Source organism: Zootoca vivipara, chromosome 15 (genome assembly GCF_965207765.1).
Source record: "Zootoca vivipara chromosome 15, rZooViv2.hap1.1, whole genome shotgun sequence".
Taxonomy (NCBI): domain Eukaryota; kingdom Metazoa; phylum Chordata; class Lepidosauria; order Squamata; family Lacertidae; genus Zootoca; species Zootoca vivipara.
The window spans coordinates 23,234,212-23,261,828 of NC_142598.1; the positions used below are offsets into that span (position 1 = coordinate 23,234,212).

At 42.8% G+C, this 27,617-nt stretch overlaps 2 protein-coding genes across 3 annotated transcripts in view; both read left to right on the forward strand.

Moving 5' to 3' along the window:
- Nucleotides 1-13,720, forward strand: part of TRABD2A (TraB domain containing 2A) — a 66,721-nt gene extending 53,001 nt beyond the window's left edge. For both annotated transcript variants that reach the window (XM_035097388.3, XM_060268904.2), the window contains 3 exons: nucleotides 3,587-3,677; nucleotides 8,440-8,709; nucleotides 12,523-13,720. In XM_035097388.3, the coding sequence (XP_034953279.1) occupies nucleotides 3,587-3,677; nucleotides 8,440-8,709; nucleotides 12,523-12,712 (551 nt within the window). In that variant the 3' untranslated portion in view covers nucleotides 12,713-13,720. The remainder of the gene's footprint in view (nucleotides 1-3,586; nucleotides 3,678-8,439; nucleotides 8,710-12,522) is intronic.
- Nucleotides 13,721-15,918: 2,198 nt separating this feature from the next.
- Nucleotides 15,919-27,617, forward strand: part of DNAH6 (dynein axonemal heavy chain 6) — a 116,200-nt gene continuing 104,501 nt past the window's right edge. Inside the window, exons 1-9 of the mRNA XM_035141059.3 lie at nucleotides 15,919-16,076; nucleotides 19,446-19,720; nucleotides 20,250-20,426; nucleotides 21,733-21,983; nucleotides 22,937-23,204; nucleotides 24,496-24,630; nucleotides 24,728-24,851; nucleotides 25,854-25,998; nucleotides 26,331-26,508. Coding sequence (XP_034996950.3) covers nucleotides 19,451-19,720; nucleotides 20,250-20,426; nucleotides 21,733-21,983; nucleotides 22,937-23,204; nucleotides 24,496-24,630; nucleotides 24,728-24,851; nucleotides 25,854-25,998; nucleotides 26,331-26,508 — 1,548 coding nt within the window. The 5' untranslated portion in view covers nucleotides 15,919-16,076; nucleotides 19,446-19,450. The remainder of the gene's footprint in view (nucleotides 16,077-19,445; nucleotides 19,721-20,249; nucleotides 20,427-21,732; nucleotides 21,984-22,936; nucleotides 23,205-24,495; nucleotides 24,631-24,727; nucleotides 24,852-25,853; nucleotides 25,999-26,330; nucleotides 26,509-27,617) is intronic.

Below are 27,617 nucleotides of genomic sequence, written 5' to 3' on the forward strand. Positions count from 1 at the left end.
TTGCAGGGGACCCCGAGGGATGCAGCAAATATATTTTTACACCTATAGGACAGCATTACATTGCTAAATTCAGCCATGAGTAATGAGGCTAGAGAACATAATCCATCCTCTCATGGGGACAACAGAGCACTCATCTAGCGAATACCTCCCGATCATTCAGTTATTGGATTGTGATGCTGCTGTTGTTTAGCATGGGTAATACTATTTGCCACCCTTCATTATGCTACGTCTTTGTGGCAGAGATAATAAATCAGCATAGTAGGAAAATCAATTCTTTGGTATTGACTTTAAAGAGTTATTTCTACCACTAAGCAGAGGCAAACAAAGACTTGTTGCCCAATGCATGCTTAACAAGGAGCCTGCAGACAATCACAGTTATCCTAATGTTGTGTATTAATTTAAATATTCTGTAATCTGGTGGGAGTACTGTTCATTTTTCTGTTTAAAGGGGACAAGCACAATCCTCAGCCTGATTGGGTTCCGCCGGAAAGTTAGAGTGCTATTGGTTCCCGCTTAAATGTATCTTTCCTCACCCAACCCTTGTTCCTATAAATACAGCTTCCCTTTACCCCAGTTCCCTAGTCCTAAATAAAGAACTGTTTTCATGAAGATGCGTATCTGGACTCCTTAAGCCACGACACAACACTAATGAGGATGAAATTTTTTTACGCAGCTCTTAAGGTTCAGTCCCCATATGGGACAGCTGCATAGGCTTGGACTACTAGATGATCCTCAGGGCCCCTTCCAACTCCACAATTCGGTGATAACATACAATTTTGCCTCGGGGACACGTCAGCCAAAATTCCAAACCTCCTTGGAGCTAAATAGGTCTGGATCTACTCATCGAGGAATCTAGGTGCACGGTTTTCTTTTGATGAAAAGCGGGTTTGTAATGACCAAGCATAGATTCAGGCAACTGGCAGTTGTGTGACTTGTTTTGTTTGTGACTAATAGCTGCTCTTGTGGTAGTGGATCAAGGCTCTGAAGGGAGCGGCATCTAACTGACATAGTCCTGATACATCCCATAACCCCTCCTTGTTGTTTGTTTTCGCTTGGTAATAATTGCGCAGCTGATAATTCGCCTGCCTATCATCCTGTCTAACTTAACCCAGAATGTAATAATCAATAGTGTGCCACTAGCAGGGCTGAAAGTGTGTATTAAAAAGAAGAAGCTGGCATGTTGGGTGCATCCCTTCCCCTCCCTGCTTGCCCCCCTAGAGTAGAAAGCCCCCCCCCGCAGCACTGATTCCCCCCATCCGCTTCTCTCTGCCTGCGTTCAAATAGTGACATCATCCCAAGGATGGGAGTGTGGCTGCAATCCAAGCTACAGCTGACAAGGGCAGTGAGAATCCTGGAAGTATCATCATTGTTCAGTGAGCAGAGTCCACATTCCTAAGCTCTTGAGTGGCAGGGGAAAGAAGAAGGCATTACCATGGAAAAGAAATACTAAAGTGAGTTATCCCACAGTTGAAGTGAAGATGCCTCTTCAGTTGTTTTTGGGTCTAGTTAAGGATATCTATATATAAAACTATTCTAGGGTGCAGAAGTCATATGATTCCAGTTTAAATCCAAAAGAGAAACAGCTCTGGGTAGCAAATGTTTGGAGAACCATGATTTTAGGAGCACAGCCTAAAATATAAGCTGTGAAACAGCCCCAAATACACCGATATGCTGGCTTCTTTTTAAACGCCAACTTTTTAGCGTGAAGCAGAAATTTTGTCTGCAAACTTCCCCCCCCCCCCCCTTTGAACTTTGGAAATTAATCCATTGTCAAGTATTGAAAGCGCAAATCAGACTCTCTCTCTCTCTCCCTCTGTGTGTGTGTAAAAGAACCATAAAACCATAGTGTTTATTTGAGCAGAGATGACCAATTTCACTCCATTTCTGTCTGAAGTAGAAGTTTGTGTCTTATTTACTCTCTGGTACAGTGTCTGGCAGAGCTTGTACACGCAAGAAGCTCCTCCCCCCCCCTTTTGAGTTTGAACAGAAGAATAGAGATTCATGGCTGCCTACCCGCTGCCAGAGTAAATTGACCTCTCAAATCCATCACTTCACCTACATGGGGATAATGGAGAGCCGAGTACAAAAAGAGGAGGGGGGGGGCTTACTGATGGGACAAGAGCTCAGGGCTTTTCTCTTTGGGGGCATTCAAGTGTGTTAGGCCAAAATAGAAAACAGGTGAAAGAGGCCTTCGCTCCCTATCATGCCTCTGTGGGCAGAGCCCCCCATCAAGAAGGACTGTTTGATCTTACACTTTGGGAGGGTGAACCCCCCTCACCCATAGCTGTTTGTGGCTTCTTCTTTTTCTTTTTTTTTAAAAAAAATAGTGTGAGGATGGATTTCTTAATTTTTCTATTTAACATAGAAATCATTCTGTGACTGCTGGAGGACTGGGGCTGTTGCCTTTGCTTTGGGAACAGAAGCAAAGTATTAATTCATCTCTTATTTGCTAGGCTTGGGGGGGGGGAGGCGAACACTCCAGCAGTACAAAGAGAAGGTCCTTGCCCCAGTTTACTTTTATTGTCTTATTCTGGGGGCGGAGAGAGATGGGTTACTGCAAGAGGGTATAATCCTTTGGGTGTATGGTTTGTCAAGTACTGGCACATTGTTGAGTGGGGGAATAATGAAAAATCTCATTATATGCATTTTAAGAACCCCTGGGTCAGGGAGGGGGGGGGGAGGGAATCCTTTGCACACGTGCGTTTTTTTGTGCCTGCTTCATTTTCCACTTTGTACTTTTAGTCTCACATTTTCCCACAATTGTTGAGAATGTTTCTCTTTGATCTTGAGGCCTGATCAGTTACTCCTCCTTATTGGGGGCAAAGACCCTCTCTTTTTAATGACTTCCTTCTCAAAGGCACAATGCTATTTAGCTTAAAAGGTGTTTAATGCAGTATGGTCCTGTGTATACTTACCCAGAAGCAGGTCCCGCTGCACTGCATGAGATTTTATTCCACGTAAGTGTGCATACGATAACAGACTTTAATGATGCTATCAAATAATCCCGTGGCAATTTAAAGACAAAGAGGTCATTCCATACTGATGAATGTAACATTTGTGGACCTCTTTACATCATATTTTGTGTTTTAGCTAATATTATTTGAACTCCAGTTGACATTCAACTATTTGTTAATCGGTTCTTTCCCCCAACAAATATAATCAAGAAATATGCCACAGGTAGTTTAGATGCTTTCTTTTAATTCTGTTTTAAGATACTGTATATGATGAATGCAACAATTTTGCAACCTCAATCTGTAACTTGGATAACTTGTGATTCCATTCTCTGTGGAGTTTGGTTTGATCTACTGTATTGTGTACTGTACTCCTAAAGTCAATAAAACAGATGTTCATCTAGATCAGGCATCCCCAAACTTCAGCCATCCAGATGTTTTGGACTACAATTCCCATCATCCCTGACCACTGGTCCTGTTAGCTAGGGATCATAGGAATTGTAGGCCAAAAAATCTGGAGAGCCGCAGTTTGGGGATGCTTGATCTAGATTCTGCATTGGTACTAATCTGAACTATACTGTACACAATTTTGTTATTTGGCAGCAGAGCTTAATATTCTTCTTCCTTGGCTATAGGTCATTTCGTGGGCAACAATACAGTGATAGATGTTTTGAGGAGTAAAGGATATGAAGTTGACCATACCCCTGCTGGACATGCCACCAACAGGTAACAAACATGTCTTCAGTCTTTATCTTTGTGGGATTAATTATATGGGCACATGATGCAACCATATTGATGAAGATAAGCAAATTGTAATCTGGTCAGTGCTTGGGTTAAGGACAAGTGCCTTGAGCACTATGAACAAACAAAGACAGAATATAGATTTAGAGACTAAATCATTCGATTAAAACAGGCATCCCCAAACTTCGGCCCTCCAGATGTTTTGGACTACAATTCCCATCATCCCTGACCACTGGTCCTGTTAGCTAGGGATCATGGGAGTTGTAGGTGAAAACATCTGGAGGGCCACAGTTTGGGGATGCCTGGATTAAAATATATAATCAGATGCCATTATTGTATATCCGGAATAAATTACGCAAATTTACACATCCGTGGCACTCTGGTTTCTTCCATTTTCCTTAAAGGGCTGTTGAAATCACTTGATTGCCGTATACTTAGTGACTGGTAGCAGATTGTGGGACCTGTTTCCTTGAAAATATGCTATCTGAAATGATGGGAATATTTTTCGGAGTTGATGTATCTGTGATGATTCATTCTCACACTGAAATCATGACTTGGTGTTCCATTCATCAAGTCCAGGTATCCCCAAACTGCGGCTCTCCAGATGTTTTGGCCTACAACTCCCATGATCCCTAGCTAGCAGGACCAATGGTCAGGAAATATGGGAATTGTAGTCCAAAACATCTGGAGGGCCAAAGTTTGGGGATGCCTGATCAAGTCAGTATCACAGATTTGTGAGTTAGTCACAAGACACAAAGGTACAGGGGTGCCAGCTTGAATAAAATGGGGGGGGTTGCAAGTAAGCCCCACCCTGCATAATTAGTCACAAGATTTGAAGTGCTGGCTCTTACATTGTGTATTGTAGGGTGCCTCTAATATATGAATTTTTATTGGTCTGTATCTTCCAGATCTTGAGCTTCTGTATAGTAGGGCTATCTGTCAGATTAAATGCTTAATTGAGTAATCACCACCCTCCAACAAATTGGTAATCTTTTTAAAAAATAATAATGTATGATCAGACTCACAAAATAGGTGCCTTGTTGAGATATTTGGGAGGAAGGGTTGAATATAGAATGAATGAATGAATGAATGAATGAATGAATGAAATATTGGAGGAAATGTAGGTATCTTAAAATTCAGTAAGTGAAAACTACCCAGCGTGAGAAAAAGAGGCTGCCTAAAATGTCCCCCCCCAATTCCCTATTATTGTAACTCACCAGGGCAAAGTTACCTTTAAAAAAACCAGTGCACCCTTAACTTTTTAAAATTAAAACTTTTAACTAAATAAAAACACTTGACGTTACTGATTTCTCCTTCAAAGATTAATTGCAAATAAGAGCCGCTTCATTATATCTGCACCATCCCAAAGTGAACAGGAGCTTTTACTTAGCTTAGAGTAGGAGTGATTACATGTTCACTGACATTTCCACAGAACAAAAGCGAATATTCCTTTTAACTTCTGCTACCTCTTTCTGCAAACTCTAATGGCTGAAGTGGCCCTGGCCTTTCTCCTCTGCCTCCTTATTTGCCTAGGACCCCAAACATTCTTCAGGGGTTGACTCATCAGATCCAGTGGTGAGGACCACAAGCTAAGTGGTCAGTGAATTGTAAGCTAACGCCACTCCTACTTATCCAAGCCTAGGGCTATTCCCTGCTTCATTTTCTTTTTTTTGGAAAACAAATTCAGGGTCTTTCCTAAGTCCATCTGTGACCTCCTAGGAGGCTTTTGCATTCCATCCCAAGTTTTTCTGTCTTTGATCAGTCTGTCCGAAACTTACTTTACATTCCTATTCCTGAGTTCAGGTTCAGTGAGCACATTTGACTGAGAATTAAAGGATTCTTGTTTTACATCCCCCCCCCTCCGTAAATGCCTTGTGAGAGAAAGAACCACCCTGTATTTTGTCAATATTTCCTTCCACTATGCATTGTCCCAGTATGCATTTTAAAAGGACTGGGTGTGATGCCCCCCCCTCCCTATTGCTGATTAGCTACCCTTTGGCAATCTCAGTTTACATTCTATACAGTCTAGTTTTTGATATGGTAGAATTTTCTCATAGATAACATGGGGGACCTGGCTTTGCATTCATAGAATCATAGAATATTAGAGTTGGAAGGGACCCAAGGGTCATTTAGTCCAACCCCCTGCAATGCAGGAATCTCAGCTAAAGCATCCATGGCAGATGGCCATCCAACCTCTTCTTAAAAACCTTCAAGGAAGGAAGGAGAGTCTACCACCTCTTGTGGGAGTCAGTTCCACTGCTGAACAGCTCTTATTGCCTGATGTTTAGTAGGAATCTCCTTTCTTGTAACATTGGAGCAGCATTGGATTTTCTTCTGTATTAAAACTGGAGACACATTTCACTATTGGAGCCCGAAGGGTTTACTTTTAGAAGGTAGCCAATTCTCTGGTGACTCTGCATCATTCTGTCACAGTCTCGTTAACTATGAACCCCAAAATCTGGGACCCCCTCCAAACAGATGCCCAAGTTTTGCAATGGTTTGCAGTGCAAACTCCACATTTTGCAGCTCCCCCCCATACTGATTAATTAATAAATCAAACCATGGTTTGTAGTTAACATCCCAAACCCCAACATTGTAACGATTGCAAAACTTTTGCACTGGTTTGGAGGGGATCCCAGATTTCAGCAACCTCCTCCATGCATAGTTCTCCAGCATCACAAGAGGATCCACTTGGTTTACACTTCCTTCCTCCAGCACACTAACTGTTCTCTTGGAACACCATTTAAGATAGATGAGAATAGCTGCATAGGTTGGAGAATGGCATCACAAAGGTGTGATCTTTTGTTGCATGAAGTGCAGTTTGAAAAATTGTTCTCCAGAGCACTTTGATTATCACCATGGATACTAATTTGGAAGAATCCCGTGGTGGGGAAGACTTCAACAACAAATATGGAACCCAATGCTTAGGGGGCATTGCATTCTTAAGTGGAAAGTTGCCGTCTGATCCTGAGAAAGGCTAATAATAATAATAATAACAACAACAACAACAACAACTTATTATTATCCCTTTACCTTTACCTTATAACTACCGTGTTTCCCACATTTTAAGACACCGTCTTATATTTATTTTACCCAAGAAAATAAGCCTATGGCTTATTTTCGGGGGGGGGGGTGTCTTTTTAATTTTTTTTTAACTGTAACTACGGCAGCCAGCGTTGCTGCTGCTGGGTTCCGGAGGCAGCCTGCAGGGTCGGTGCCCAGCTGCGCCGGTGCTGGACACTGGAGAGAGCAGGAGACTGAGCAGCCACTGCGGCATCGCGCTGCCAGAGACTCGCAGCCACTGAGGAGCTTGCGGCGCCGGGGCTTGCGGGCGGCTCTCGCCTTGCCGCCCTTTCTCCTGCTCCCGGGGGAGACGTGGCTTCTATTCCCCATTGCCAAGGAAACAGCCCGGGGGAGAGACGCCAGAGCTGAGGCGCCCCCCGCCCGCGGATCCCACGTGCCGCCGAAAACGACAATGCTTAGGGCCCCCCACTCCTCGCCCGAAGTGGAGTAAGGCCCCCCGAGCGGTCCAGGGCTTGCTTCCGAATGCGCAGGGACAGGACTGCGCTGTTAAACTCTTTGCAAACTCCTTGCCCAAAAGAAAGCTGTCCTGCAGAGTGCCGGATCGAGGAGCCGGTCTGCAGAGTCAGCGCCCAGCAGCGCGGCGCTGGATTGAGGAGGCGGTGCTTCGTGCGGAGCTGCTGGGCGCCGACCCGGCAGGCCGCTTCCTCGATCTGGCGGCCTCCCGGGTTGGCGCCCAGCAGCGCCGCGCGGAGCACCGCCGGTCTGCAGAGTCAGCGCCCAGCAGCGCGGCGCTGGATTGAGGAGGCGGTGCTTCGTGCGGAGCTGCTGGACGCCGACCCGGCAGGCCGCTTCCTCGATCCGGTGCTCCGCGCGGCGCTGCTGGGTGCCCAGCAGACCGGCTCCTCGTGCTTCGTGCGGAGCTGCTGGACGCCGACCCGGCAGACCGGCTCCTCGATCCGGCACTCTGCAGGACAGCTTTCTTTTGGGCAAGGAGTTTGCTAAGAGTTTAACAGCGCAGCCCTGTCCCTGCGCATTCGGAAGCAAGCCCTGGACCGCTCAGGGGGCCTTACTCCACTTCGGGCGAGGAGTGGGGGGCCCTAAGCATTGCCGTTTTCGGCGGCACGTGGGATCCGCGGGCGGGGGGCGCCTCAGCTCTGGCGTCTCTCCCCCGGGCTGTTTCCTTGGCAATGGGGAATAGAAGCCACGTCTCCCCCGGGAACAGGAGAAAGGGCGGCAAGGCGAGAGCCGCCTGCAAGCCCCGGCGCCGCAAGCTCCTCAGTGGCTGCGAGTCTCTGGCAGCGCAATGCCACAGTGGCTGCTCAGTCTCCTCTCTCCCATGCCCAGCGCTGCTGGGCGCCGACCCTGCAGGCATGGCTTATTTTCGGGGTATGTCTTATATTTTACAAAGGCTTTAAAATCCTGCCATGGCTTATATTATGACTCCGTCTTAAAAAGGGGGAAACACGGTAGCACCAAGCTATTAAGATTGAGCTTTTGAAAGAAAAAAGAAAAAAGGAACAGGTAGTTTGTACTGTTGTTGAACTCTCGTTGGAATTTTCAGTGAGGCAAGATATTTGCAACGATATACAGTAGACTGAAAAATACTCCTAGCAGGTTTCTCTCTCTCTCTTCTCTTCTCTCTCTCTATATATATGGAAGACATTCATGTACCCAACCATCCTCCCTCAAATTCCTTTCAACAACATTTTCTTTTTCTCTCTAGTGGGAAGCATCAGAAGGCACTGTCTTCCCTCTCTTCATCTTCCCCGGAATATGCCTCCTACATCATCTCTCAGGAGCTCCACTCTCCCCAGCAACATCCGCAGAAAGAGGAGGAGGAGGACGAGGACGAGCTGCTGCCTCATTTGCTTCTGCCAGAAAGCATTGACCTGCTGGACAAAGTGGACAGGAAATACAAAAAGAAGAAAAAGAAGCAGCAGAAGAAGCAGCGCTTGCGCCAGTTCAATGACCTCTGGGTGCGCATCGAGGAAAGGTAATGAGCAGGTTGAGGCAGAGTATGATGCTCTTGAGCAATTGAGGCTAGCAATGCCAGCTTCCCCCTACTGGGCAGTGGTTTCAGCTGCCGCACAGCAGCAGGGTTAATCAGGTGAGGCTTTTTGTTGTGACCAGAGGCGCTGTCTTGTGCTCCAGATTGGGGGGGGGGGCTGGCGTGCATGACATGTGTGATGTCATACGTGTGACGGGCAACGCATGCACATCGTCAGGAGGAGACTGAGCGGGGAGCCCAGCGTGGCGTGATTCAAAGGCTGAGTGTGAGAGAGGAAGCCGCGCTGCTCTGGGCTCCCTGCTCAATCTCTTCCCTACGATGTGATGGCGGGTGTATGATGTCACACACACGTGACACAGGTGGTTGGGAGGAGGCTGAGCATGTTGCACATATGATGTTGCACTCGGCCTCCTCTGCCCCCTCAACATTTAAAGGTCCCAGCCCCCTGCCAGCAAATATTGAGGGGCCCAAGACCCCCCTGCTATGATGAGTTGGCGTGCCTGATTATGACCCAAGTCATCATCTGCAGGGTTAGCCAACCTGGTGCCCTGCAGATGTTGTTGGACTACATCTCCCCATATTTTTTGAGTGTTGGTGATGCTGTCTGGGGCTGACAGATATTGGCATCCAGCAACTGGAGGGCATCAAATTGGCTACGTCTTCTGCACTGCTTCGTTCTGCCCGGACACTGAGGTCCAGCGCCGAGGGTCTTCTGGCGGTTCCCTCGCTACGAGAAGCCAAGTTACAGGGAACCAGGCAGAGGGCCTTCTCGGTAGTGGCACCCACCCTGTGGAATGCCCTCCCACCAGAGGTCAAAGAGAACAACAATTACCAGACCTTTAGAAGGCATCTCAAGGCAGCCCTGTTTAGGGAAGCTTTTAATGTTTGATTTCTGTATTTTAATGTTTTGTTGCAAGCCGCCCAGAGTGGCTGGGGGAACCTGGCCAGATGGGCGGGGTATAAATAAATTATTATTATTATTATTATTATTATTATTATTATTATTATTATTCGTCTTCATGATTGTGTATAGCTGGTGTAATGCAGTGTGTGTGACCTGTGAGCCAATAAGTCCCTGGTTCAGATCTAGTTGTAGGCCTGAACTACTTAAACGTGCCACTACCTCACAGTTCCTAAACGGGCAAGTTATGTTATTGAGGCAGAAGGGAAAATAAGGGACATATCCACACCAACAAGAAAACAACAAAGGGGAGCTCCTTAATGCTGAAATTGAAAATATGATAATAAGCAGAAGATCATAAAAGCTTGGGGCAGTAAATGCAAATATCCTGTGACAGATAGATCTCAACAGAAATAAATCCAGGAAAACCAATTAGAGAGTGTCTGGTTATCTTTCATAGGGGGTAAATAAGAATATAATCAGAAGCTCTCTATTGTTGTGGTTATAATTACCGGTATTACTATTATTAGCAGCAGTAGCTGTCAGTCACTATAGAAATATAAGGAACAAGGCAACTGCCCCCCCCTCCCGCAATCCCTGTTTAACATCCTAGCAAAAATCAAACGCTTTACGCAAATTTCTGAAAATATAGGAAGAAATCCTTGGCAGTTTAGATTATAAACTGTCACTCTTCTGTGTTTGGGGCTGGGCCTTTAATAACTTGGAGCAATGAACAAAGAAGGGCCGAGCTGCCAATTTCGTGCAGTTATGCAGTTGGTCTCACTGCATTGCTTTTGGCCTGGGCTCTCGTATAGTTTTTTTTTCTTTGCTGTCACTACTGCTCTACTGTTAAATTGCCAGCTGGCTCCTTTCCACTGGTGTGTGAATGTCCTGGGGGGGGGGGGGCTTTTAGCTACAGGGAGGTAAGTGTTTAAAAGGGGTACTAATTGCTTTCAAATTCCCAAAGCCTTCTCCCCACCCCACCCCACCCTTTCCCCCACTTTTTTCCTTTTGCTTAATGCATTTGGCCAGTTGAAAGCTGAAACAGAGCATGGCAGCCGGATGGCACAAGCAGTCTGGCATAATTGAAATTAATATGCTTTTTATTTTATTGGTTTGGCACTCCAGTTTTTGCCTGGAATTTGACGACAATTTGTATCTCAAGAGTTTTAAGATGAGGTGGGCAGGAGGTAATTCAAGCTGATGTCAGTTTTTTGCTCCAGGCTGTAGAACAGAGGTCAGCAAACGTTTTCAGCAGGAGGCCGGTCCACTGTCCCTCAGACCTTTTGGGGGGGGGGGCTGGACTATATTTTGAAGGAAAAATAATAATGAACGAATTCCTATGCCCCACAAATAACCCAGAGATGCATTTTAAATAAAAGGGCACATTCTACTCACGTAAAAACACGCTGATTCCTGGACCGTCTGCGGGCTGGATTGAGAAGGTGATTGGGCCGGATCCAGCCCCCCGGGCCTTAGTTTGCCTACCCATGCTGTAGAATGAGATGCTCACACTTCTTTGTATGAGTGGCTGCTGCCTTGGCTCTTTCCCTCTGCTCACCTGAGCTTTGTGGACATCTCTTAATTTTGCTGGCCTCTTCAGATTTGGCTTTCCTTGCTATCCTACATCCATATGTGCTACCTTTATTGTATCTATATTCTCACACCAAGGGGAAGGCTCAAAGCGTGCAAAAATAAATAAATAGGGAAAGGCTTTTCAGATTGGTGAGACAGAGAACTTCAAACATTAAGGTCGTGCTGGTCGATGTAGATTGCTGTTTAGCCGTTTAGTCGTGTCCGACTCTTCGTGACCCCATGGACCATAGCACGCCAGGCACTCCTGTCTTGCACTGCCTCCCGCAGTTTGGTCAAACTCATGTTCGTAGCTTCGAGAACACTGTCCAACCATCTCGTCCTCTGTCGTCCCCTTCTCCTAGTGCCCTCAATCTTTCCCAACATCAGGGTCTTTTCCAGGGAGTCTTCTCTTCTCATGAGGTGGCCAAAGTATTGGAGCCTCAGCTTCACGATCTGTCCTTCCAGGGAGCACTCAGGGCTGATTTCCTTCAGAATGGATAGGTTTGATCTTCTTGCAGTCCATGGGACTCTCAAGAGTCTCCTCCAGCACCATATAGATTAGCTCTGGCCAACCATGTGCTACCTGAGGAAACAGCTGTGGCTCAGAAAGGACCGAAAGAAAAATAAGTGGGTATGGTAAGGTACACAGTACCAGCGTAAGATCTGGCAACACTAGGTGTAGCGCCATTTTAAGAAGCTTTTTTTTTAATGGAGTCTCCAAAATCCTGTTAACGTGCTATAGGGAAAGTGCTCTATATATTGGAAGAAGAGGTATAGGTCTGGAGGAGAGTGCATTGTAGTAACCCAAGAAGGTGATGACACTACATTTTAATCCTAAATAAGGAATTTGTCCTGGAAATAAGGAGCAGGTGACAAGCCTAGTTGTAAGGGGCACTTAGATAATTCACGTGAAGTGGTACTAGATATTGGGATGGAGCTACAGTTAAGAGAAACCTGGGCTTGCTATCACAAGCAACAGTGCATGTGAAGTTCTTCCCGCTGTTTAATGTATAGTGAAACCCTGGGTCCTATCCTGTAAGGCTTGTGCATTTTCCTGCACCCACTAAGTGCCGTTGGCTGGGACTACTGAGGACAGGTAAATGCACAGGTGGTGACATCAGGAGATGGGGTATACTTTACTATATATTACAGAAGGGAGTGGGGAGAACTCGATTTTAAGCTGCCATATTTGACAGAATCCCTATATTTCTTGTAATATATACTGTACCGTGCAATTCTACCTTATGGTACAAATGCACCTTTTGGCATGTGTTTATTTTGTGTGTGAATGACAAGTTGCTCTTTCTCTTTCTTCCTTGTAGTACCACTGATCCACCTCCACGGATTCGTATAATTAATGGGTACATTACTGTCGAGCCTCAGCCACGAGGCCACGGGCGATCCAGTCACATCCAGGCAGACACCAACTGCTCCAGTGGGCTATTTCTGTTCTTCTCTACCATGATATTGACTTTGATGTTGCCCTCAGTGATTATACTGATGCTGGAGTAGAACTGCACATTCTTATCTTTTTTTCAAAGGATCTGGGGTGAAAGGAGAAAAGAACAACTTTTCTGAAGGGCAGATCATCTATATGGATTTTTTTTTATTTTTTTGCCTCATCCTTTTCCTGAATCTGGACCATTAACATGATTAACTGATTTGACCGTGCCCAAATACAGGAGAAGATGTTTTTGATGAAAGCCATTATTTATCCTTCTCTTGCAGAAGAATTCTTTCATGTTATCCCATGATGATTTTGGGGAATGTATATGTAACATAGCTGTTATTTAGCTGTATGAAACTGACTTGAAAACAATTTGGGGATTTGTTTGTTGTTTCCATGTGGTCTCTTGTGGATGCTATAACGAGCTTTGAGCTTCTCAAAGCAATAGGAACTTGGACTTGAAGGTATTAATTTGGCCAAAATTGTACTGTTTGGAATGAAGTGTTTTCTGCTTTTTGCAGATCCACACAACCATCTGTTACCACTGCCTTTTCTGCCCCCTACCTCTGTACTCTTGATACGTGTCACTTTTTACTGGACCCATTCCTGTGTTTTTAGCAATAGCTGAACACACACACACAGTCTTTAGGAGGTGATGCTTTTCACAATAGTTATCTTTTTCATGTCAGGAAAAGCTTTGCCTCTTAAATATTGGTGTGTATGACAGCTCAAAAGCTTGCTCCTCTCTCCAGCGTAATTTGAACCATTTCTGAGATAAGCAAGTGTTTTATTTTTCCTGCCCTTTCAAAAGGGTTGCTAGATCCTAGCCTGGAGCTGGTGACTATCCGTTAAAAGATTTTTAAATGGGATGCAAATGCTGCGCCTCCTTTGTCTTGTTCCTCTACTGGTCATCTTGCCTGTTATGTTTTCTACCTCTGTGATCTCTGCCTAACCTTAATTTTGCCTTGAAGCAGCTATGGACAGAGGCAGGTTCAGGAGCCAAGTGGATGAACCGGGTACTGGCAAAGCCTTAGAAATCCTAATACAACAGTGATAATAAATAAAGACACCCTTTTTCGTCTCCAGTATATATTTATTTCTCAGAGTGATAGAACTTGGGTGGGTGGGTGGAATCAGAAATGCACACAGTCACCTTGCTGCTTGCTGCTGGAATCAGACTGTTTTGAATGGAGCAGGGAGGGGGAACCACTTTTGTCCAGTGTGCGAGACAAGCCTCTTTTGGCAGATGGAGGGAGTGGAGTTTGCCTGTTTTATCTGCAAGCTGCCTTGAGTCCCTGTCAGAGAAAAAGGCAGGCACCTTAGCATGGATATGAGCTGAACAGAAAACTGGGTGCTGAAATTAAAGAGCACCCTAGTGCAAAAGAAGAAGACTGCTCCTTGGCTGTGGGACTTGCAAATAGCACTTTATCATTTCGAGGCTCGCATTTGATGCTGTTTGCACCTGGTGCTGAGTGCAAGCTGCATTGGGACTGGTTCTATTTGCCTTTGCAGCACCTGAGGAATTCTAATGAATCTCATTTGTGCGTATAGAACCAAGATCTGTAGTCATTCTGGAATAATTAGTTCTCATTATTGATTTCTTCCTGTGTTGCAATTATTTATGAAGAGGCTTATGAAATAATTGGTTTAATGAATCTACAGAACTTTCAAATTAAATCAACCTACTTGATAAGAGTGAGGACAAAGATGGAAACCCCCACCCCCCCCAAAGATACGGATTTGATTTGAAAAAAAATATTGCCAGCAGAAAATGTAAGGAAGGTTTTGATATTTTAAGTACTGTATATAAATACTATCGTTGAGTTCTGTGGTTTGAGAACTTCCTTGTTTTTGTTTGTTTTCTATTTTATTTCACATAACAGTTTATTCCGTTTTTTAAATTATATTTTAAATTTTATTCATTTTCAAGAAACAGGATATAAGCACTAGCATAGCATGGTATCTCTCTGTGTAGCTTGGGCATTCAGAAGGATTTTAGCGTGCATTAATATTTTATATGCTGTCTGTGTGTCTGTCGAAATTGCTGATTGTTAATTTTCATGAATTTGTCGGCGAAGCGTGCCAGCCTGACTCTTCTCACGCTACATTTCCGTTATGGAAAGCGGCTGCTTGCATTTTCACCCGACAGTTTGAGCGAACAGCACGTCGCATCTGCAGTAAACACGTTACGAAGCCCTGCCAAATAATAATACAGTGGAACCTCGGTTTATGAACACCTCGGTTTATGAATTTTCGGTTTATGAACGCCGCGGACCCATCTGGAACGGATTAATTCACTTTCCATTACTTTCAATGGGAAAGTTCGCTTCAGTTTATGAACGCTTCAGTTTATGAACAGACTTCCGGAACCAATTACACCCATGCTTCAGTTTATGAACGCTTCAGTTTAAGTACTCCATGGACCCATCTGGAACGGATTAATCCACTTCCCATTACTTTCAATGGGAAAGTCCGCTTCAGTTTATGAACGCTTACTCCGCGGACCGTCTGGAACGGATTAATTCACTTTCCATTACTTTCAATGGGAAAGTTCGCTTCAGTTTATGAACGCTTCAGTTTATGAACAGACTTCCGGAACCAATTGTGTTCATAAACCGAGGTACCACTGTAATTAAAAAATACGAAGGCACTTTCAACCCTAGGCTTTGACACTAGATGTCGCCCAAGCGATGTGGGGAATAGGATTTGGGAGGAAAGAGCAGCACGTTGCCTTCGGTTAGATCAGACAGACCTCTAAACCCCGGCTAGGCACAAAGGAAATACAGTAGCAAAATGCAATGCAGGCAGCTGGTGGCGTTGCGTCGGACTCCTGGCAATACTTCGGCGGGGTTTTTAGAAAGGCATTTTCTGCCGAGAGTGCCGCCCGCTGCCTTCCTTGCAGTATGTCTACATTTGTTGTACAGTACTGTTTAAGCATCATAGATAAGTATATTGGAAGTGCTTGTAGCGCGCCAGCGTGTTGTTTTACAACGAGGTAGGCAATCTGGCTGAATTATAACGATAACCATGCGCAAATGGTTGGAGAGGAAAGGCTTCGGTTGCTGAGGGGAGGCAGCTGTACGGCACGGGTAAAAGCTGAAGGGAGCTGGATGCCCTTCCCGCGCTTGTAAGTTTCGACGGGCGAGAAAACGAGGGCGGGCGTCTCTGCCTTGATTGACTGCTGCGAGGGAAAGCGCGCGAGCCGTCGCTTCCAGTAACCATGGAGACCCTCCTCCTCCTCCGCGTCCCGCCCGAGGAACCACGGGAAATTGAGTTAGGAGGGCGGTTGCCTGGCAACAGGAGGACTCTCTGGGGAGCGGAGAAGTTGCTGCTGCTTTCTTTCCTTTTCTTGAATGCGAAGAAGTGGGAGCGCTCGGACTTCGCGGCACCGGCCCGCGACTTTTTGAAAGCTCTCCCTTTGGGCAAAAGGTATTTTGTCTCTGCTGCACCATTCATCACTGGCCGTCTCCCCCCCCCTTGTTTGTTGTTGTTTGTTTGTTTGTTTAGTGCATTGAAGGAGCTCGCACCATTCCACCTCACAACAACCCTGTGAGGTAGGATAGGTGAAGGGACAGTGGCTGGCCTTTGGTCGCCCCGTGAGCTTAATGGGCAAGTGGGATTTGAACCCTGGTCTCCCAGGCCCCCTAGCCCAACACTTTAACCACTCCACCCGTTGCCTTCCATATGAGCAGCTATCATCAGCACCAGCACCAGTGCTTTTCTTCTAGAAAAAAAGGTGCCACACTATTAACCAGCGCTTTTCTTCTAGAAAAAAGGTGCCACACCATTAACCAGCGCTTTTCTTCTAGAAAAAAGGTGCCACACTATTAACCAGCGCTTTTCTTCTAGAAAAAAAGGTGCCACACTTTTAACCAGTGCTTTTCTTCTAGAAAAAAGGTGCCACACTTTTAACCAGTGCTTTTCATATAGAAAAAAGGTGCCACACCATTAACCAGCGCTTTTCTTCTAGAAAAAAGGTGCCACACTATTAACCAGCGCTTTTCTTCTAGAAAAAAAGGTGCCACACTTTTAACCAGTGCTTTTCTTCTAGAAAAAAGGTGCCACACCATTAACCAGCGCTTTTCTTCTAGAAAAAAGGTGCCACACTATTAACCAGCGCTTTTCTTCTAGAAAAAAGGTGCCACACTATTAACCAGCGCTTTTCTTCTAGAAAAAAGGTGCCACACTATTAACCAGCGCTTTTCTTCTGGAAAAAAAGGTGCCACACTTTTAACCAGCGCTTTTCATATAGAAAAAAGGTGCCATGCTTTTAACCAGCGCTTTTCTTATAGAAAAAAGGTGCCACACTATTAACCAGTGCTTTTCTTCTAGAAAAAAGGTGCCACACTTTGAACCAGTGCTTTTCTTCTAGAAAGAAAAAAGGTGCCAGTACAACATGCTCTTGAGTACCTCCAGAAAAAGCACAGATGCATCACTCTGCCCCCGTTGCAGCACAATCTAGGCAATGGGAATGTGGCTACCCCAGCCACTCTGGGCAGCTTCCAACACAATCCAATCTCAAGCCACGCCCATCGCCAGATAGTGGAAGACTTGCTTTTTGGAGGAGGGTGACTGCTTAAGGAGAAATTGCATGTGCCTTCATTGGTGAAAAGTGTGGGCCTATGGGGTTGATGCCATGTGAAACAGGACTAAGGCTCCAGCAATTTAGAACTATTGTATTCAGGTCTCACTGCTGATCCCAACCTGCAACAGGGGACCCATATCCAGTGTGGTGTTTTGTTTTTTCTCACATCTATCTATCCCTCTTTCCTCACTTTTCTACACCAAAGGGCTTATATCTTTAGTAGTAAAATACCTGTTTTTTAATTGGATAATTTTAATGGTTTTGTGTGTGTGTGTTATCTATCTATCTATCTATCTATCTATCTATCTATCTAAAATGACTTAAAGGTTTTCATGCGATCAAGCAGCAAATAAGTTTTGTTAAATAAATAATAGTTCTATAGAAGAGGGATTTATAGCAGGTCCAGCTTCTCTTGCCTGGATAAGCAACCTCACACACATGGAAATATTTTCTTCTGACCTACTGTTAAAGCTATAGGGGCTTTTCTAGTGCTCGTTGTCCTTCTTTCTACTTCCTCTGTTAAAAATGGCAACAGAACAACAGCCCCTCCCCAAGCAAACAGTACTATAATGGGTGGGGCTGCAGATATGACTAACTTCCTTCGGGGTTTGTGTGTCCCAGCTCATCTGTCAAAAAATATATATTCTAAAAGAGAATTCCAACAGGTTCAACCTCCCCCACTCCATCCTGCCCTCTCAAAACGTTCTTTTTTGCATTGGAACTATATCAGTGGGATAGGTGGGAGCAGCCAAATGTGCTTCTTTCACATAAATTGCATAGAAAGGTACCTGCATATTTTGTTCCATAAATTTATTTCTAAAACGACTGGAGACTTGCTTTAAAAAAAAAAGCTCAGCATCTGGGGCTTCTGGCTGTAGGAGCCAATGAAGGCCTTAATGAACGCTAGGTTTGCATCCCCTGTGTGTGCCAGTTCATTTGTTATTTCCACCATATGCACGTGTGTCGGATTCCTTGCCTATATTGTACCACCATTGCAATACCAACAGAATAATCCATGTGTACCTAAACTGAATCTATGCAGAAAAAATTGAAAAGTACTTTGAATGATTTAAAAATACTGGATAGCACAAATGATATACTAAAAGAAGGAAAGCAAAGCAGTATAAATATTTGTAAGGTATTTATTTATTAGAAGTATTTATAAACTGCTCAGAATCCCCAGGGATTAGATTTGCAGAAAAATACAAATCTAAACAGCGCGGGTGGTGCTGTGGTCTAAATCAGTGGTCCTCAACCTTGGGCCTCCAGATGTTTTTGAGACTACAGTTCCCATCATCCCTGACCACTGGTCCTGCTAGCTAGGGATCATGGGAGTTGTAGGCCAAAAACATCTGGAGGCCCAAGGTTGAGGACCACTGGTCTAAATCACTGAGCCTTGGGCTTGCCGATCGGAAGGTTTGTGGTTCGAATCCCCGTGACGGGGTGAGCTCCCGCTGCTCTGTCCCATCTCCTGCCACCCTAGCAGTTCGAAAGCATGTCAAAGTGCAAGTAGATAAATAGGTACTGCTCCGGCGGGAAGGTAAACAGCGTTTCCATGCACTGCTCTGGTTTCGCCAGAAGCAGCCTAGTCATGCTGGCCACATGACCTGGAAAAACTGTCTGCAGACAAACACCGGCTCCCTCTGCCAGTAAAGCGAGATGAGCACCACAACCTCAGAGTCATTTGCGACTGGACTTACCATAATTGTCAGGGGTCCTTTACCTTTACATTTTTTAAACCAAAATTAAAATACAGCATCAAAACAGCATAAAACAAAAAAAGGAGGAGATGTGTGAGAGAGGGGTTTGAATTCTGTGTTTGTTTTGGAAAGAAGTTCCACTGAAATTAATGGAATTTGACACACACAATTTATAAATAAAAATGGCAAATACTACTTTTAGATATTCAAGCATCCCTTTCCTTTATAATAATATTTTTATTTTATTTTTATAGAATAAAAATGATCAAATATTTTACTTACCCAAGGGCGATTCTTCAAGCCAACAAAGCACTCTAGACAGTTTGCTGCTCCTCAAGTCTGTTTAATAATGATCAGGTTGATTTGTCTCTCCTATTACAGTTTTGTGGCAGCTAATTTTCCTGTGCTGTTGTTTCTTACTATTGGATCGTTCAGAATATTCTGTCAAAGGTTAAAAATAATGAGATAGTGTCATTAAATTAAACTTCAGCAATGATGTGTGTCATTTTCAAGGAATAATGCCTAAAAGGGTGGCATTGCCATCCATACAATCTACGCCACAACCTTCGGAAGATGCAGATAGCAGGAATGAGCAAGGCAGTTTAAGTGAAGAACGCTCGTCTTCAAGTGGGAAAGATTCATTTACAAGAAATGAATTTAAAAAAAGACTGGTTATTGCGGCTCCAAATCAGATGCAAGCAAATCCCGAAGCGCTGAAATTTGAACATAACACAAAATCACAAGAAAGAACCAGAAAGCGACAGCAGCCCATAAAACTGGAGCCTCTGGTAGGTTGATTTGAAACTACTTCATAAGGCTTTATTTTATTTTATCCTGAACTCCCATGAAGTTCCCTGGAAGCCTTGCCTCTACCTACATTCAACTGCACCCCTTGCATAGTAATATGCGTGTAATCCTGTTTCCTTCGTTTATGCAAATATGTGCAAGTATAACAATAGTCTATTACCCACAGCTGACGCTGACATTTACAAATGTCAGTGGCAAAAAATAATAACATGAAGAAGTTTGGTAAACTGGCAGATATTCCCAACTGCCTTTTGTGATGACTAGAGTTTGTGTTGGACTATTGTTGGATGTTTATTATTTGATCAATTTTGGATTTTTAGATCACTTTCATGCTAAATTGAAACACTGTACTGGAGCAGATGTATCCCTCCTGATACCTTAATGATGATTAACGGAATGGATACATTTGCGCCAGCCTAATTTGTGATTGTTGTTTATTTGAATGGTATAAAATTTGTCATGTGCATGGATAATTTTATTTCAAACTTTCTTTCCTAATCCTCAATGCAGCCTGTATTAAAAATATATCAGCAACACAAGCAGCCTGAGTATATATTCCAGCAGAACAGGGAGAAATTATTAGCTGCTGGAGTATTAAAACCTACTACTTCAGCAGAGAAAAGAAAATGGCCTCCTCCGGAACCAACATTAGCTGAGCTTCAGCAAGAGTTAATGAGGCAAAGACAGGTATCGCCCACCTTTTGCATATTGTGATTATTATTATTATTATTATTTTTAAAACCCAGCTTAAACTTGTCTTTCAATAAAACATTTTCAAGGGAGCTTGCACCGCATAATTCAAGAAAAAATAGAACAAGTAACAATCAAATGTTATTCTGTATGTTCTTGGAGCTAATGAAAAATTACCTGTGAAATATGCTTTATAAGGTGCTTCTTGTATTGATTTTTCAAGTCTTTTTAAATATAAGGATCCATAAAATCAAATCTCTTAGTTTCTTTCTCTTGGTAAAAGGAAGGATCATTCAATTCATGGCAACATTTGCCCACATTATCTAAATTTGGAACTGCTCTGACATGGTTTACTAACACAGTGAAGCAATTGTTCCATTTGCAATATCTACTTCGGATGGGAGGAACAGCACAGAAGAGATTGTGGCTGTTTGCTCTTGTTCCTTATATCAAAAGTTGCATTAAAACATGTTGTAAATGGTTCTCATCTTCCCAGAACGGCAGGCTTCTTTTTAAGGCCAAGTTGCGGTCAATTCTCTTTTTTTTTCCAATTTCTGTTTTATTTTTATGATGTTAGTGTTAAATAGCTCTGAAACAGGTTGCACCTTCAGTATTTTATTTCTGTGACAACTTTTGAAAGATTGTATATTATTTTTCAGCCAATCTACAAATTTATTTCACATTGGCTGAATTTGGATGTGCAGCTAATCTATTATTTGACATGTGCACAAACAGCAGCAAACACTGCCTCTTACCCTTTCCCTCTCTAGCATAGTTATGAAAAGGAGGTTGGAAGCATCTGCTTATTGTTTTAAATAAACCAGTTTCTGGGTACCTGGGATGTGAACTGGGGAAAACTCTGGTTAGTTTAAAGTATGGTTTGTTGAAACAAGCCAAGATCATCAAACACACATAAAGGAACCAAAGTTTAAACTAATCAGAGTTCCTCCAACATGAATATAACATGGATATAACATTAAACAATGGTTAGTTGAAAACAGGAAGTGAAAGTCTCCCTGCGATTGTGCTGAAGGAGTGGAAAGGGGAGTATGCTAGCCCAAAATAGCTGCTGCTAGTGCACATATGAATCACATCATTGTGTAAAAAAAAAAAGCCAATTGCCATGTTAACCAGCCCTTATTAACATAATTGTTATAGAGGCAGTTTTATAATTTTAAATATGTATCTTCAAGAAGATACTGAGTTTTTCAAAAGTCGCAAAAAATTTTTTTTAGGGAAATCAACTGAACAATAAGAATTTGAAGTTTTCAAGTGAACAGTGATCTATACTTTATTTTTACAGTTACTGAGTGACAAGGCAGCACGAGTTCCCACTCCTCCTAAACAGCCACGCAGTGTGGTAAAATTAGGTGCTTGCCTACCAAGTGCCTCTCCTGTTCGTAAATTTAAGGAACCAGAAGATGTAATTAAAGCTAATATCACAGACCCTCTAGAAATTGTAAGAACAATATGTCAGAACAAACATCTTGGATTCCTATACATGACTCCTGCAGTGCCTAGGTCATCAAATGAATATGATTGTTATAACTTGAAGTAAGTTGCTCAATTTATATTTTATTATGCCCAGTTTTAAATACAGTAATGTTAACTTTGATGTGAATTAAAATTTTACTTTATTACAATACCTGCTTCCTTTTTGATGCTGGCTTATTCACTTGTGGTCTTTACTCAGTTGGGGGGGGGGTATGAAACCTAGCATATAGTGTACTGTTTGATATATTTTCCTTCTCCAATAGGTGTATTGCTGAACTCGCATCAGGGATATTTTGATGGAATGATACTAATAACAAGGCCTTGCACTCATATTTTAAAACTTGGCTTCTTTGCTCTTTTTTTTCTTTAGAAAGGGGAGAGTTGCTTTCAAACAGTTGGTCAATAGACCAATTAATTTGTACAGCTTAAGGGTTGATGTTGTTATTTTTAATTGCTTATTCTCTCTTCATGGTAAGGTCCCAGGGCAGGTTACAACAATATAAAAATACAATATTAAAATTTTAAAACAATATACAAACAGATGAATAGAGTGGATCCTAAAATGTATGCCTTGCCGATGCCAAGGTTGGGATAAAGAGCTATGAATTTGGCATACAGCCAGTGCTTTCCCCCCTTAAAAAATGTTTAGGGGTACTCTCATTTTCCTACTCATATTGAAATACCTCAATGAGGCCAAACTTAGATTCACAAAATGTTTAGGGATATGCACACCCCTGCGTCCCCCCAGAAAAAGAGCACTGCATACAACAATAGTGATACAGTGATGATGCTACGTGAACCTTTGTGGGGAGTAATTCCACAATTTAGGTGCTGCCATAGAGAAGGTCATCTCCCAGGCTCCCATTCCCTGTGCTTATTAAATAGGTTGGATATAGCTGGGGGCGTTGTGCTTTCCCCCTCCCATTAATACAGAATTGGCAACAGAATTGGAGCGATAGGAGAACACCGATCTCAAGTTCTGTTAAATTCAAATGTTTTCCTTTCTCTTTTAGAATCGTAACTTACGATTGTGTTAACAAAAATGACTACTACACCATTAGCCCGAATGCAGTTATTCACACGTATAATGGAGAGGTTGAATATCTGGAGCTTGAACGCTGGGAGCAGGAATATCTATATCACAGAGCACTTTCCAAAATTACTATATTCACTATATTTCGCAAATGGAAGGCCTTTAACGTATGGAGGAAACATGTCCGCTCCAGGACGATTCATTTTTACCGCAAAGCTCTACAGAAGAACTTATTCATTGTTAATGCTGTATGTATTTCAATTTTGTGGTGTGTGTGTGTGTGTGTGTGTGTGTGTGTGTGTGTGTATTGAAGTAATGCATATGAAGGACCTTGAACACTCAGGTACACAATCTGTGGCAGAGTAACCACCTCATTCTCTTCAATGCCCTGGTAGCTCGCTGTGGTCAGGGTAGATGGTGGGCATGTGTGGCTGGCTTAATTTTTTCTTTCATGCACCTTTCCTCCTTCCTGGCAGGAGTATTGCACGAGAATCCCACCCATGGAAGCAGAGAAAAGCAGTTTTCACCATCTACACTTTCATTGTAATCCCCATTGCCCCCCCCTCCCCATATCTGCTCATGAGAATTAGATGACTTCCTGAACCGGCATAAGAGGCAGTGCAGAGGGCTAAAGGAGGAATAGGCAAAAATTGCCTCCTGCTTTCAGCTGATATGATCCCCTGCTGGATCTCAATCCCATTCATGAATGGAAAGGGACATCTAGTTAGGATCTAAGCTGTTTACTTCAATTGGAGATAATTTAGTGTCAGCTCTGGGGCTGTTGTGGCTCTGGGCCTATTTTGGAGGTATATTGGAAGAATGAGGACTTTGAATTCCGTGGCTTCCCCGACACATACCAAACATACCTTATTCCTGGCTGCCACCATCAGTGGAACAGTGACTGGGGAAGCCTTCAGCAGTGGACCCCCATCTCCACCCATGGGCCTATAGCATTCCCCTCAGCTGCCCTCCAAGAGAAGCAGATTATTTCTCTCAAAAGCTGTACCGCATATAAAATCAATTATAAGTTTTATTATTATTTTACAGAGGTTTTAATGCTAAACTATATTATAAAAAACATGCATGCTAAAATTATTTAGTTTCATATTGCAATTTTCCTGTTGCTGAGATATGTTGAAATTAGCATACCTTCGGGTTCCGTTATGCCAGACATAAATCAGTATAGAAAGTTGCTGAAGTTTGTAATCTAAAAAGTTACTCTTCCATTTACAGGAGTTATTCTGTGAATGGAACGGCCTTTGATACAGCAGATGTTAACAGAAAGTGGGGAGTTGAATTTCATTGATCCTGTTCCCTAGCCGCCCCCTCTGCTGTTTCTTACTCTGTTCTGTAGAAGTTTTTAAGGGTGCTGCAGAAGGAATGGAGAATTAACAAAGATCACCCGTCCTTAGTGGGCACTGTGGGCACCCATTCCATACATGGTCCTCCAGAAACCCATTGTTTCAAAATACTGGCAATGCTAATAAAGTTTTAGGACTTTAGCTTTTGTCTCACTAACACTTTCTGACTATTTTGCAGTGTCTGAGACCAGCAATACTTAACATCCAAGAAATGTGTTACCGGCTCAGTGATATGGCACTTTGTCAAGTTGAAAAGGGCTATTTGTATACCCTGATGGAATTTAAAGGTACTCAGTTCAACCAGTTAAAAGATGTAAGTGGGTTTCATTGGTTCAATTTATCAAGATTTCATATAAAGCTTATTTTTAGCTTTAATATCAATTATTCTCTAACTGCACTGTACCTTTCAGGTGGCATCTCATCTGTCGGAGTTCAGGGAAATAGCTAAAGAAGTAGTTGGAGGTGCATGTCGAACTACACTGCTCGAAGCTGGTTTCACTCCTGATTCTTACCTTTATGCAACAGAGAGTACAGGTACAAAAGTGACATTTAAAAAACATTTCGGTGCCCTTATTCTAGTTGCAAGGAATTAGTCCAATTCAGACATAAATGAAAGAAACTGCACAAGCTTTTTTTTTAGTTTTTGATTTATACTTTTTCAAATTTATACATTTCATTAATTTTACAATCCATTTAACATTTCAAAATTTGACTTCTTTCTCCCTTTTTCTGCAAAATTTATTTTTCATGCATATCCAAATTCATTTTATTTAATTATCTACTGTAAATATATACTCTTGTAAAACTGCAGGTTATTACAATAATCCTGCTAATGTTTTTATCTGTTTACAATTTATTTGTAAATATTCAATAAACCATTTCCATTCTTTTAGAACGAGTTTGTTATCTTGATTTCTTACTTTGAGCTCATATGTTGTCACTGTTTCTTCTCCCTTCAGACGTGTGAAGAGAAGATCAAACACTTGATTTTGAAATAATCTTGGTTCCCCTTGACATCTGAGTCTAGGGAACTGTGGTTAGTTAAAACATGCCAGGTTCACATGGTGATATATGCTGGCTTGTTAACAAACAATAGCATTAAGTAACTAGAGTTCCTCAGTTTGGACTTAGCAGAAAACTGGAGTTTTTACCTTAAAAGCAGATACTTCTACTCCTTGCAGCCATGCTGGAGCAAGGAGGGAGCATTTATGCCTGAGATCGAAGCAGGCTTGTTCATGTAAGGGTAAACTATGGAAAATGGGGCCATTGATTAATTGCAGCGAAGGGTATCACAGAATATTACAAAGTTTAATGTCTAAGACTGAATATGTTAGGTTTGCCTCCAATTGCTACATAGGATTTTAGCAAAATTTATTAATGGCATTGTACCAGATGTTGTTATATATAGCAAATAATTGCTTCCCCTGCCCCTATAATCAACTGAGTGTGAGCGAAATGATTCTTATCACTGTAGAAATATTGGTTTAGCTTAGTACTTGAAATGGTTTCAGTAACATGTGCTTTTATTTTCCCCAGAACAGGTAACAATGGTAACAACAAGACTAAATACTGGAAGTGCCATTTTTCGTCGTTCTGACAAAGATACTTATGGTGACCAACCTGAAAAAATGACGTATACTGAACAGGCCAGCAAAAGGGCTACTTGTGAAAGGCTGACATGGTTGGTATTTGGGTCTTTGCAGGTTCACGTGTAATAGTGAGCGCTCACACCTTCTTTGTGAGTGCCCTTTGCGCGCAGCACCGCGGCCCCTTGGGACGCACCAGCTGTCTGGGCTGGCCTGGCTCCCTGTGTTAGTCACTGGAGGTTCTCGCCAAACCTCAGTTAACCAATCAGCCCTGGCGGTCAGTATAAGAATGTATTTTAGCGGAAGTGCTTCTTGCAAATGAGATGGCTGTAATCCTAGTGTCTGTACATTCACAAATGTATTCGCTTTGCATTTACTCCTCACAAAGTCTCAGTTTCAGTAAAAATGAATTGTTCTTTCCTTTCAGCTTTATTCGTCTTGCTGACTACCTTATAGTGAACACTTTGCATGTCTTGGCAGTAAAATCTGTCACTGCTCTTTTGAATTACCTCACTGAAAAGTTGAAAAAGACACCACCTGCAGACCTCATTCGGAAGTGGAATACGGAAGAAATGCCACCGGAAGTTCCTGTTGTGGAAAGGAAGGTAAGGTCCAAGTTGTTTGAAACAGTTTGTTCCATCACATTGTCCATGGTCTCTACTGGGTTCTATCCAGTATTGTGTGAGCAGAAGGAAGCTCGCATGACTAACCTTCCCTGTCCCCTACTCTGCAAAATCACGCCAGTGCTAAACAATACAGTTTAAAGCTTCTCAACAGTGGCTCAAACATAATCCCTGAAAGCTTTGATAAAAGAAGCAAGGATCTGCAACCCAGGTAGACCAGCCACCAAACAATATGGGCCTAGCCACTGCTGGAACCCTTGGGCAATGGTGAAACGCAGAGCATTACAGTATTCTCTTCCCCTCTTCTTAGAACAGACTGTCACAAGCTCTTTCCCTCACTGTCTGCAATCTTGACACATATTAATTAATAAATGTTTTATTCTAATTCATACTGAGATGCAGTGATCTTTTGTCTGTCAATTTCCCCAAGTCATTAAGGAGTGTGTAAGTAAAGTTTGATAATCCCTGTTGTCATTAAGCTATCTCCAGATTAAGATCCCCTCCCCCATCAACCTTATCTATTTGAGAATATAAAAAAATTCCTTCCAGCAGCACCTTAAAGACCAACTAAGTTTTTTATTTTGGTATAAGCTTTCGTGTGCATGCACACTTCTTCAGATACACTGAAATAGAAGTCCCCAGACGCTTATATGTAGAGAAAGGGCGGGGAGGGGTATCACTCAGAAGGGTGGTGGAAATGAGTGATTGACTGAATGATAGCTGTTGACGACTGTAAATGACTGCAGATGGTCTTGCATGAAAAAGCAAGGGGTGAGATGGCTGAAGATCGCTTTATCATGTATAATGAGATAAGAATCCAACGTCTCTGTTCAAACCAGGTCTCTCCATGGTTTTAAGCTTGATGATAAGTTGCAGTTCAGCAACTTCTCTTTCCAGTCTATTTCTGAAATTCTTTTGTAGTAAGACAGCTACTTTGAGATCTTGTATTTGAGAATATATATATAATTCGCAAATTTGTGGACATGTGAGAACAGGGACATGACTTTTTCTTGTTGTCAGTGTGTTAGGCTAGAGAAAATGAAATCTTGTTTCTAACCTAAGAACTTATATTCCTTTTCTGATTTTGGTTT